Source organism: Choloepus didactylus, chromosome 19 (genome assembly GCF_015220235.1).
Source record: "Choloepus didactylus isolate mChoDid1 chromosome 19, mChoDid1.pri, whole genome shotgun sequence".
In the NCBI taxonomy this organism is placed as follows: Eukaryota; Metazoa; Chordata; class Mammalia; order Pilosa; family Megalonychidae; genus Choloepus; species Choloepus didactylus.
In genome coordinates this window covers 25205830-25218354 of record NC_051325.1, presented here as the reverse complement: position 1 = coordinate 25218354, position 12525 = coordinate 25205830, and the positions used below count along the sequence as shown (strand labels likewise).

Genomic DNA, 12525 nt, shown 5'->3' with positions numbered 1-12525 from the left:
AATTCTCCTGTAGGTTGAAAGACATCACAGTACACAAACATCCTGTTTTCAGTTTCCCCTGAAACATAGATTATCTCCACATTGAGGAAAGGAGAGAATTGTAGGACCTCTTTCCTTCTTAAAGACGTACTGCGATAGCAACAATGGTTGCAGCTATCCTCTTCATTTCAGGACAGTGAGGAAGAAAATCATAATTTCTTAGCTTGAAGGGACTTCTGGGTTCCTTTTAACTAATCTTAAAGTCCCAGTTCTTCATACTCTGACCCAAGCCTCAAACCAATGCATTTCCTGCAGAGCTGGAGTTAGATGATAGACTTTTGAATGACTCTAGATATTCAGAACATGGTTTTTTTAATGGTCTCTGCTCCTGCTCCTTTGAGAAATTCTGCCTCATGTTGGCCCAAGTTTGTCCCCTGTGTCACTGAGCTTCTAGGTCAGTGGATTTGCTGATAGAGAGGTCACTCAAAGACTGTTTCCTTAATTTCATGGACAATTCCATTCGGTGGAATGTCTTTCATTGCCCATAGGGGAAATTTGTTGCAGATTATATATGTGGGGCTGAGACTGAGCTATTTAAAGTAGTGATTTCAATCTTGTTGGTTATTGGCAACAAGCTGGAATATGGTAAGATGAGAGAGAGAGAGAGAAGGAAATAAGAGAGAACGCAATTTAAATGAACATCTAGTTATTAGGAATGGATCAGTGTCCACATGCCAAAGCATTATCCAACAGAATTTCCTTCCATTTACATTGGGTTTCTGTCATTGAGGCAGGCATCTCTTTGGCCTTTGGCCTAGTTGAAAACTTAAATTTCTTGGCCTCATTCCCATTTACTCTGTCCTTGAGGCCCAGACCAAGAGGGATACCATGACTGATAACAACAACAATAGTGGCTAGAATGTTTGCATGCTCAGTATTGTTCAGATGCTGTGCTCCGCACTTTACACGTAGCATCTCATTTAATCCTCCCTACCCTATAAATTAAGTTCTGTTTAAATCCCCATCTTGCATATGAGGAAATTAAGGATTGGTGAGATGACGCAATTTAACCAATGTCAACCAAGTTCAGCAGCTGCAGTGCTGGTATTTAAACACATATTATCTGGTTCCAAAATCCATACTCTTATTGCATTATGCTATGTAGGATAATAGCTGCTTTACCAAGTTAAACAAGTTCCCATCAGTGCATCAAATGCAGTGACAGCCCAGGGAATGTTGAGAAAATCTCTATGAAGATTGGGCGATGCTAAATACACTCATCACCTGAACAGTTACAAGGAAGGGTGGTTCCTCATTTCTTTAGCACCTGACCTACATAATTCTGAACAGAGTTGTCTGTTGATTCCCTTGTCCAAACCTTTGACATTCTGCTTAGTTAACAGAACTATCCTCTTAATCAGAAAATGGGAAGATGGGAAATTATTTTTCTATAAGACCGTTTAGTGTTAGCTTTGGTAGGTTTTCTCCCCACATCAGAACTTCCCCATCGTCATTCCTTCCCTTTTCTTCTCTTTCTCATTGTCGGGAACTAGTTGACAGGCTTAAAAGAATCCAGGTTGCCTTCATTTGCAGAAAACAACCTCTAGCTGCTTGGAGGTCCACGCTATAATAGAATCAAAACCTAAAAAAGAATTTTATGTCTCTTTAAAGTGTGCTTTAGTTTACATTTTTTGGAGGAAGCATTAACCTTCAAAATTCCTTAGGTCAAGTGACAAAGTTAAATTGCCACAGTCAAATATGCAATTCTTTACTTATTGTTTTTCTGAAAGCTTTTAAGAGGCATTTCTGAGCAGGAGAAAACATTTCATTCCTTGTTTTTTTCATATCCTCATGAACTTCAGAAGTTCAAGTCGCAAGTTTTTGATTATAAGCTTATGAATGAATTATTTCCCCCACATTAAATACACATGGGACCCATTTTTTTTTTCCAACCTGCTTTGTCAGTATAATTTATGAACTTTGAATTCTAAGGTCTATTTATATAAACTAATAAGGCTGACATTTATTTATTCAGTGCCTTTTGTATCACCTTTTATATACAGTTTCATAATCCTCACAATATTCGTGAAATCTCAAAAATACTATCCACTATATAGAGATAAATAAAATGAAATTCAGAGAGGTGAGTCCTTTACCTAGAATAACTAGTTAGTGCTATAAATAAAAATACATGCCTTTTTTGCCTTCCGCTAGCACCCATATCCCTTACAACTCACTATGTTGTCTCCACATCTAAAAAGTGATTTTTGTCTATTTTAACTGATCATGGACTCAATTTAATTGTTCTAATTTATATCCCATATCCCAAGTCACTTTTGGTATATTATCATGAGTATTGAAGACTGTAAATAGGTTTGTGTGTCACTGTATTTTGAATAAGATATAAAAGGCATTTGGAATATGATTTATATGATTTATTTTTAATCCTAACAACCTTTTGAAGTAGATAGTGTTATCCCAATTATAAAGAAGCACAGACTCAGAGAGAATAAGTGACTTGTCCCAGTACTTAGGCTAAAGAACCTGTGTTCTTAACCCCACGCCACCTTCAGAAGCCCAACAGAAATTTGTTCATAGCACAAAACTGCACACACGTTGATGATTTATAGATTTATAGGGTGCTTCAACCACACATTGTTACATGTAACTCCCCAACCCCAAAGCCACAGCAAATAATCTCACCTTGGACCACCACTGTTGTCCTCATTGTCAGTTCCTATTACCAGGACCCTCCCTCCCCCATCACCCTCCCTCCTCCATTCCTGCTCCCAACGCTGTTTATCCACCAAGAAAGAATGCTGGAATGTGCTTCATGCAACCATTGCATTTCTGAAGAATTCATGTACAAATTATAATCCTATGATAATTCACTTACAGAGCAGAGAAATTAAGGAAGTCTCAGTAAAGTTAGAAACCCACCCCCCTTTATATTTTCTGAAATCTTTTTAAAGATGTTCATGAATTAGACTTGCTTAAAGTCAAGACATCCTTAGGAAGAAAATAAAAGTTTTTTTTAAGTCACTCATTTTCAGAGTTCTTTTAATAAGTAAAAGGAAATATAGGAATGAGAGGTATGAGTATATAACCTGAAGAGCATCTATCCATTCTAGTCTCAAACGCAGTCCAATTTCTCTGAGATTCTCAGGAGAAAGACAAGGATATAATATCAAGTATCATCTAGGGGTAGATGTTACTGGTTATACCGACTTCCTCTGTTCCGTGTATGAGACGGTAAGTAGCCAGAGAAATCTGACTTCAGGTAAATCACTGACTGTGACAAAATGCCTATCTCATTGGCCAGGGGGAAATATCTATAGAGAACTCCTTATTCTCAAAGTGTTGCATCCCAATTTCGGTGATTAAATAAAGCAGGTGGAAAAATATTTTAGATACCTGTAAAACTGAAGGCCAAGACTCCTAAACACACTATCACACTCATGAACATGTCTAGGTAAGGAAGTAAGGAAAAATATCAAGTGATGTGGAATCAAAATCAGCTGCTGGTGAAAGCCACAACAGCAGTTCTCATTGGGCAGTGATTCTCTTGAAGGACCATCACTTTCTGAAATGTGCCAGGTGATAAGTGGAAGTTATATGGAGAGATGTCTGTAGATCGGAGCACCCCAGTGATACACAAAGCTGCCTTGAGAGGTGGGTGTGTTCATTAGATTAAGGCTGAAGACTCGTGCTGAATGGGAGACTGGAAGTCCCCTTCCAGTTCTCACACTCAGTTACTCCATCACTTTGCATTTTAAAAGACAGGGAAAGCTGGTAAAAATTATGACAGTCCAACATAATATAAAGCTTCTCAGCCACACTAAAAATCCAGCTTGTAACTGCAAGTTCTTCTTGTTCAACAGGAGCACAGTACCATGCAGAAGTTACATTGCACACAAGTTGACAAAATTGTAGCACAGTATGACAAAGAGAAGTCGACTCATGAGAAAATCTTAGAGAAAGCGATGAAGAAGAAGGGGTAATTTCCTTTTTATTCCTGTTTTATTTCCTGTATATTTCCTTTTTTAAAAAAATAAAATTCAGTTTTATTGAGATATATTCACATACCATATAATCATCCATGGTGCACAATCAGCTGCTCACAGTACCATCATGTAGTTGTGCATTCATCATCCCAATCTATTTTTGAAAATTTTCCTTACACCAGAAAGAATCAGAATAAGAATAAAAAATAAAAGTAAAAAAGAACACCCAAATCATCCCCCTCATCCCACCCTATTTTTCATTTAGTTTTTTGTCCCCATTTTTCTACTCATCCATCCTTACAGTGGATAAAGGGAATGAGATCCACAGGGTTTTCACAATCACACTGTCACCCCTTGTTCTAGTTTGCTAATGCTGAGGAATGCAAAACACCAGAGATGGACTGGCTTTTATAAAAAGGGGGTTTATTTGGCTACACAGTTACAGTCTTAAGTCCATAAAGTGTCCAAGGTAACACATCAGTAATCGGGTACCTTCACCGGAGGATGGCCAATGGCGTCCGGAAAACCTCTGTTAGCTGGGAAGGCACGTGGCTGGCGTCTGCTCCAAAGTTCTGGTTTCAAAATGGCTTTCTCCCAGGACGTTCCTCTCTGGCAAGCTTGCTCCTCTTCAAAACGTCACTCACAGCTGCACTCCGTCCAGTCTCTTTTGAGTCAGCACGTTTATATGGCTCCACTGATTAAGGCCCACCCTGAATGGGCGGGGCCACGCCTCCATGGAAATATCCCATCAGTTATCATCTACAGTTGGGTGGGGCGCATCTCCAAGCAAACAACCTAATCCAAATGGTCCAACTTAATCCCCACTATTATGCTTGCCCCACAAGATTGCATCAAAGAATATGGCTTTTTCTGGGGGACATAATACATTCAAACCGGCACACCCCTTGTAAGCTCCATTGTTATACAATCGTCTTCAAGAGTCCAGGCTACTGGGATAGAGCTTGATAGTTTCAGGTATTTACTTCCAGCTCTTCCAACCTGTATATTTCCTTTTGAAGTCTTTTTTCTCATTCTAAATTTTGCCTTTTCTCACAGTTCAGTTGCCTGCTTAGGCCAAGTAAGAACTTAGTCTTGACTTTGCTTTCATCATTAAAAAGTATTCCTGGAAAATAAGAGACTCGCTCACTTTAAACAGTAAGATCTTAACAGGTCAAGGAAGAGTCAGTTAACTTAGGTGTGGGGAAGGTTTTGCAGCAGAAGTTTTTGAAGTCTTTTAATTTGTTGTCCTTGGTTTAAAAAAAAAAATCTTAGCCACACATAAATGGAAAACATACATTGGAATTCTGAGAATAGATTTTAACTTTTTATGTTACAGCTTTTCAGTAAGATTAAAATTATTGCAAATCTAGTTCAGAGGGTTCCCCTATCCCCATCACTCAAATTCTCTTAACATCTCACAAATTTATAGCACAGTTATAAAAGCCAGGAAATTGACATTGTTATAATACCGTTCACGAAACTACAGAGCTTTTTCAAAATGTCCCCGGTGTCCCACTAATGTCCTTTTTGTGCTCTGGGATTCAATCCAGTCTCACGGTTCTGTGACACTGCCTTAGTCTCTCCTTGTCATGATTTCATGACTTTTTTAGCTTTTGAACAGAAGAGTTCTGGTCAATTATTTTGTAGACTGTCTCTCCTTTTGGGTTGGTCTGATATTTTTTCATGATTAGACTGAAGTTATGTATTTTTGCCAAGAACACCTGTGCCTCCCTCACTGCATCACATTGGGGGTAGGTGATGTTGATTTGGCCCATCCAAGGCAGCGCTGACCTTGATCTCGTGGTCCAGGCGGTATCTGCCTGGTTTCTGCACCGTAAAGTTACTGGTTTGCCCTTTATAATTAATAAATACATAAATACCTCAGGGAAGATACTTTGAGAGTATGAATAGATTCTGTCTCCAAGTTTTTTTGTTTTTTTTGCCCAGTTTTCCTCCTCCAGTGAGTCCCCTCTGGTTTTTAATCTCCTTCCGTGAACCACTGCTGTTTTCTTGCCTTCCATAGACTTTGGTATGAGAGAAAAGGAGAAAGAAATTACATTTTCTTATTTGTTTCTTTGACATCAACTCAAGGTACTTCCTAGAAAGCAAAGGCTCTGAAGGTAGATTAAACTAAATTTATTACAATTTTCTTGGACACTGGTTTTTATTATTGCTGAAATTTCACGCTGCAGGATCTAATTTCATGATGTGAAACCCATATAATTTGGCTAAAGGGAAAATGTCAGGTGATTACATACACCTGAGCCAATCTCAGGCCTCACTATTGAGAGGTGCCTTCATTTTATTGAAGTTATATTTATATTTATATAAATCAGGCAGTAACTGTTGAGCATCCATTATTATGTACAATCTGCCTTTGTTTCCCCAGTGTTTTCTCTGTGTATCACTGAGGCAGAAACATACATCTGTTGCTTTGAGACTATTTCAGGATGTATTAAGCGATTGAGCAAGCAAAGCTCAGAAACCCATCTGTCTCATGGCTCACATAAGCAATATTGGTGGTGAATATAATGAGGTGCAAGCAGCCAGGAGCCTTCTAGAATTCTGACCACATCAGCAGCTTTGGCATACTTTTTTAAAGATTATCTTCTAATATTCAATGACCTTTTAGATCTAAAGGTTGGAAAGGAATAGACATAGACCCTAATACGAGATTTGAAAAAGCAAATTTTTAATAACTTAATGTATGTTCCAAGAAGTATAAGGTTAGTTACCTTTATTCACAAATCACTTTAAAAAAATTTTGACGTATTTTATAGATGACTATATTGAAATCTTCTTTCAGGGTTTTAAACTAGGATTTTTATTTAGGAGATTTAAAACTCAAGATCCATGTAATTTTTTTAATTATGAGCTCTGCCTTTCGAAATCAATTGAAGAATGAATAAAATATATCTCTACTTCATTATTTTTACTCTTAAAGGGCAGTCAAAATGATACTCTATTTATTATAAATTGGGCCTAGTGAGACCTTCAGCTCTCTCTAGGAATTGAACTGCCTTGGAGATGTCAACAAATAAAGCCCTTTTTTTGTCCTAAATGGAAATGAGACTGAAAAAGATCAGTTTATAAATTCCTTCCTGCGCCTCTACCATCAAATTCAACATAGTTCAGTGCTGCCTCATGGTTCAAAAAGAACTTCAAAAGTCTTAATGAAACGGTAAAAGTTATTCAGGTTAAATTATTTCAGAGCAGTCAAATACTTTCTTCTCATTTTTAATACTGACCAGGGTATAAAGTCACCTGGACTTTTTCCTACAACCAAGTTGCTAAAAGTCAGTAAAAGGGGTAAGTGGTTACAGTCCTTGAAGTTTTCTTAAGCAGGATCAGTTTGTAAAATAAATAAATGTTTTCCTCATAATCCTACCTACTTCTCAGCACCTGAAGGCACAGACTGAAGTGGAAACAAGGAGCTTTATTCAAATACTCTACAGCTGTTGGCGAACCACATCATAACTATGTCTCCTGCTGCATTTTCCACTCAAGTTTTTTTAAAATGATGGGGAGAAGCCAGGACAAGCTGAAGTTGGAAAAACTCAGATTTACAGGAATCATTTTGTATAGCCAGAGAATTAAAGAATAAAGTTAATGCACTAGAGGGAAAAATGCAATCTTGATTTTTAATATTATAGGAAGCCTCCGCTTATGCAAAACAGATAAGGCTGTTGACTAAAATATATCATAGCAGTTGCTGTGAAAGACTGTGGTTAAAGTTAAGCTGGGGGAATATTTCAGCATTGCTACAAGCTCACCGAATAAGATGCTAGAGAAGAACACACCCAGTGTCAGCTATCGAGAAGTAATAGATTTGATGAGGGACTTGGTATTTTTTGAATAAATGTAATACTTCTCTTTGAGGAACTCACAATTAATAATGAAATGCAGGATTCTGAGTCAGGCCAAAATAATCAGAAGAGACATGCTGAAAAGAAGCTCAAGACCTATTCTGTTTTCAGCAATATTATGGATATTCTGAGAAGAAAAAATAATCACTGAAATAAGTAGTAATGGTTGCTGGGCAATTACCTCGTATATATTTCTACTCACAATAGAACAAGAAGCAAAAATTACCCTAGAATGCCAAGAAATGCTATTTTCTCCTTCATTGGCATGTCTAAAAGACAAAAATCTGTTGTTATAACCAAAAATGGAAGAATTAAAAAATCACTTTGAGGCTGAGGACCTATTTTCCAGTTTCCATCCCAAATAGTATTTTATTGAATGAATGAAAAATAGCTTGAAGAAAAATAGAAACCAAAATGGAAACTTTCAACAGCAGACCCCTAACAATGAAATAATTGTTAGGTTTGAAATGTCTCTTTGTGAAATGGTTGAATTGAGTAATCAGGATACAGATAATATTTTGTAAGGTGCAAATCTATTGCTAGAGAAACTGATGCTGCCCAATGAGCCGTGCCTTCCATGTTTGATGAATATATTGTCTTTATCAGAAAGCTCTGTGGCAAAGGCCCTTTGGAATGGGAAGATATCTAACTTCTGGCATACATTTGCAATTTTGCATTTTCAGAGGAAGTAATTGTCTCGAAATGAAAAAAGAAACAGAAATTAAAATTCAGACACTGACATCAGATCACAAATCTAAGGTAAGAAAATGCCCCTTTTTATGGCAGTGGCTTGCAAACGACACTGTGTGGGTGTTTTGTTTTGTTTTTAAAGCAGCAGCATCTAGTATAAATTAGAAGTACCAGCAGCGTGGGGCTGGTCTGAGGAGTCGGGGGACCAGGGTCTCACATGTGCCCTGCACTCACTGGTGGCTGGCTGGCTGCTGGCTGTTTTACTCTACATGGCTTCTCATCCTCCAGCCAGCCAGCACAAGCTCATTCACATGATGGTCTCAGGGTTCCAAGTATAGCAAAAGCGCAAGCATTTTTCAAGAGTCTGCTTGTCACCTTTGCTACTACTGTTCCATGAACTAAAGTAAGGACCAAGGCCATCCACATTCAAGGAGCTGGAGAAATTATTTTCTTTTTAATTTTTATTGTGCTAACACATATACAGCATAACATTTCCTGTTGTAGTTGTATACTTTCAAGTATACAATTCAGTGGTATTGCATTCACAGTTTGTGCTACCATCACCATCATTCATTACCAAAACTTTTCCATCACCTTAAACAGAAACTCTGTGCCCATTAAGCATTAACTCCCCATCTCCCACCCCCACCCACCTGTAATCTTTCTCTCCCTATAAATTTGCATATTTTAGTTATTTCATATGTAAGGTCATACAATATTTATCCTTTTATATCTGGCTTATTTCACTCACCATGGTGTCTTCAAGGTTCATCCACGTAGCATGTATCAGAACTTCATTCCTTTCTGTGACGGAATACTATCCCGTTATATGTCTCTACCACATTTGTTTATCCATTCATCTACTGAAGGATATCTGAGTTGTTTCCACCTTTTGGCCATTGTGAATAATGCTGTTATGAACATCAGTGTTTACATGTCTGAGTCCCTGCTTTCAATTCCTTTGGGTGGTATATACCTAGAAGTGGGATTGCTGGGTCATATGGAATTCTGTACTCAGTTTTCCAAAGAACACTGAACTATATACATTCTATTAATTGTGAAGTGGTATCTCATTACAGTATTGATTTGAATTTCCCTAATGACTAATGATGTTGAGCATATTTTCATACACTCATTGGCTATCTGGAGAAATATTTGTTCAAGTCCTTGTCTATTTTTTAATTAAAGAATTCAGTACAGAATTCATGAATATCATGCTTCCAATTCATGCCTGACCTATGAGAATTCCAGGTGACAATATCCCCTATTCTCTGAACAGGTCAAAGAGATTGTGGCACAGCACACAAAGGAGTGGTCAGAAATGATCAACACACACAGCGCCGAGGAGCAAGAGATCCGGGACCTGCATCTCAGCCAGCAGTGTGAGCTGCTGAGAAAGCTGCTCATCAGTGCTCACGAGCAGCAGACCCAGCAGCTGAAGCTGTCCCATGACAGGTAGGAGGACACATCCCACACCCCACCAGGAGCCACTGCCCGTGTGTGTGATAATCAGGGTTTTCAACCCCATCATCCCCTCAAGCAATAGTTGTACCTTGGGAGGGCTGCATTATTTCAGGTTCTCCAGAGAAACAGGACCAAAACGATGGATCTATAGAGAGAGGAAGAAGGAGATATTTATTATAAGGAATGGCTCATGCAATCATGAGGGCTGGCAAGTCTGAACGCCATAGGGGAGACCCCACAAGCTAGAAACTCTGATCAAGGTGCTGCTGAAGTCCTTAGTTTGAATTCCTTGGGGGAAACTGGCTGGCTGGAAATTCTGGCAAGAACTAATGCTGAAGTTCAAGCAGAAATTCTAAGATCTGAACTGGATGAGAAGCCTCCTTACATTGCTGAGGGCAACCTCCTTTGCTGACTGTAGATGCAGTCAACTGATTATACCTGCAAATCCCATGTTGCAGATACCCTCACAGTAACCAGCAGGCCAGTATTTGACCAAACAACTGGACAGTATAATCTTGCCAAGTTGACATATGAAATTAACCATCACAAGAACTTTATCAAAGAAACCGCCATCTCCAGAGTACACTTTTAAAAAAAGACGAGTGTGTGTGTATGCATGTGTGTTCATAGACACCAAGGTAAAAGTGAAACCAACTTGTCAAATATTACTGAACTCCTCTGTGCATAATACTTGTGGTTGATGTGGGCAAAATAAAAAAAAAGATCTTATGCCACCCAAGAGCTTAAAAGTGTTGGCAAGACATTACACTCATATAACAAGTTATGCAGCATTACAAGTAGGCTTGGATAAATACCAAATGTCACAGGTGCTCAAGGAACCCAGCCCATAGGATCTCTACCTTAGGCTTGCAGAATGGCAGGGCTGGAACTCTTGGAAAAATGAGTTCCTTTGAAAAATGATCTGGAGACTTTTTGGACGAGAAGACATGGAAGGAGATGAAGACCAACCTGTTCAGCTCCTGAAGATATCCAGTTCTGGTCACTTGATGGCTAAAGGTAAAAAAAAGTCTCCTTTTCTCCTTTTTACATGATTAGGACTTTCATGAATTTTAGAAAGATAGGCCTGATCAAGAGACAGCTGTTGGGAATCGAATCCTGTCCCCCATCAAAGGCATGTTCAGATCCCAGTTCTCGTTCTGTTGGGCATGAAGCCATTTGTAAATAGAACCTTAGAAGATGTTAGTAGTTAAAACTCAGTAAGGGTGGGCCTTAATCCAATATGGCTAGTTTCATATAAGCAAAAGAAATTGCACATGGAATGAAAAAGCCATAGGGATATTCTAGAAGTCATTGGAACCCAGAAGAGAAAGGAGAGAACATCTACATGTGACGGAAAAGCCAAGGAACCCCAAGGATTGCTGACAGCCAGCCTCAGAATGCCAGAGTCTTCAGGGTGAAAGCACTGATACCTCAATTTTGGACTTCTCCTAGGCTTAGAACCATGAGGCAATACAATCTTCTTGTTAAGCCAGCCCATTGTATGGCTTTTTTTTTTTTTTTACATTTGGGAAACTAAGATAATTGCAAAGAAATATCCAAATGTTTTGGTCTCTCCCCATTTCAGCAAATTGAAATATTCCTTTTTAAATGCTGTAAATGATGAGCTAGAATTTTCCCCAGCAGAAGGTAGTTGCTGTCACCTTCTGCTGGGGAAAATTCAGCACCTTGTTTTTCACATTGGCATCACCCTCTTTCTCTGTTCTCCTTCAGCTTGTTTTGATTTATAAAATCCATTTTATAAATAAAAATTCAGGCTAAATAGTGTTCTCTTTTGTTATCTAAGCAAATGTTTAAATGTAGGTTCCCAGGAAATGAACTTTCAAATCTTTAAATTTTGGGGGGGATAAAATTTCTTTTTTGCATTAGAGGAAGAGGACTTGGAACTGCTAACATAAATAATAACATTACAGATTAAAAGCACAAAGTAGATATTCTGTTTATTGAACAAACTACTAACTAAAGAAAACAATGTCCTTCCCCCGGAACCCCATCCCCTTCATTCCGTGGTCTGATAAATAAACTCAGATGACTGGCACTGCATTAGGTCAAATCATGATTATACTTAATGAAGAGAAGCAAAAAAGACTGAATGGAAGAACTCCACAGGTAATTGGAAGATAAATGCAGGTCCCTGGAAAATAAAATGGCATAGGGGCTACAAGTCAGTATTGCTTAAGTACAGCAGCATACTCATACCATTCACGTTAACGTTTCTCAATGTGTAACCAAATGCCGCGATGTTTCAAACCACCAGTGGAAGTGGATCGCTAAGAGCCCCGCAGTTGAAACTGTGTAACAGTCACTGACCAGTTCAGAAGGAATGACAGATTATCTGCCAGGTATCTGGATTCTTCAACCCAAAGCTACTTTGATTCTTAAAAAGATCTAGCAAAGCCTCAGAACCATGCCATGTGCGCATAATGACGTTGAGTCAGTTGTATACCAAAAATAAAGACCTGGGAAACCAGACTTTCTCTGGGGTTTGTTCTACTTAGACCCCG

General features: G+C 38.5%; 1 protein-coding gene and 1 long non-coding RNA gene across 9 annotated transcripts in view; one reads left to right on the top strand and one right to left on the bottom strand.

The window, feature by feature from the left end:
• The window catches only part of LOC119515406, a 41408-nt gene that overhangs the window by 10673 nt on the left and 18210 nt on the right, over window positions 1–12525 (bottom strand). Inside the window, exon 3 of the long non-coding RNA XR_005213027.1 lies at window positions 10092–10148. This is a non-coding gene — a long non-coding RNA (uncharacterized LOC119515406). The remainder of the gene's footprint in view (window positions 1–10091; window positions 10149–12525) is intronic.
• Window positions 1–12525, top strand: part of PLCB4 (phospholipase C beta 4) — a 488707-nt gene that overhangs the window by 464983 nt on the left and 11199 nt on the right. For all 8 annotated transcript variants that reach the window (XM_037811318.1, XM_037811320.1, XM_037811319.1 and 5 more), the window contains 3 exons: window positions 3861–3976; window positions 8533–8608; window positions 9819–9994. In XM_037811318.1, the coding sequence (XP_037667246.1) occupies window positions 3861–3976; window positions 8533–8608; window positions 9819–9994 (368 nt within the window). The remainder of the gene's footprint in view (window positions 1–3860; window positions 3977–8532; window positions 8609–9818; window positions 9995–12525) is intronic.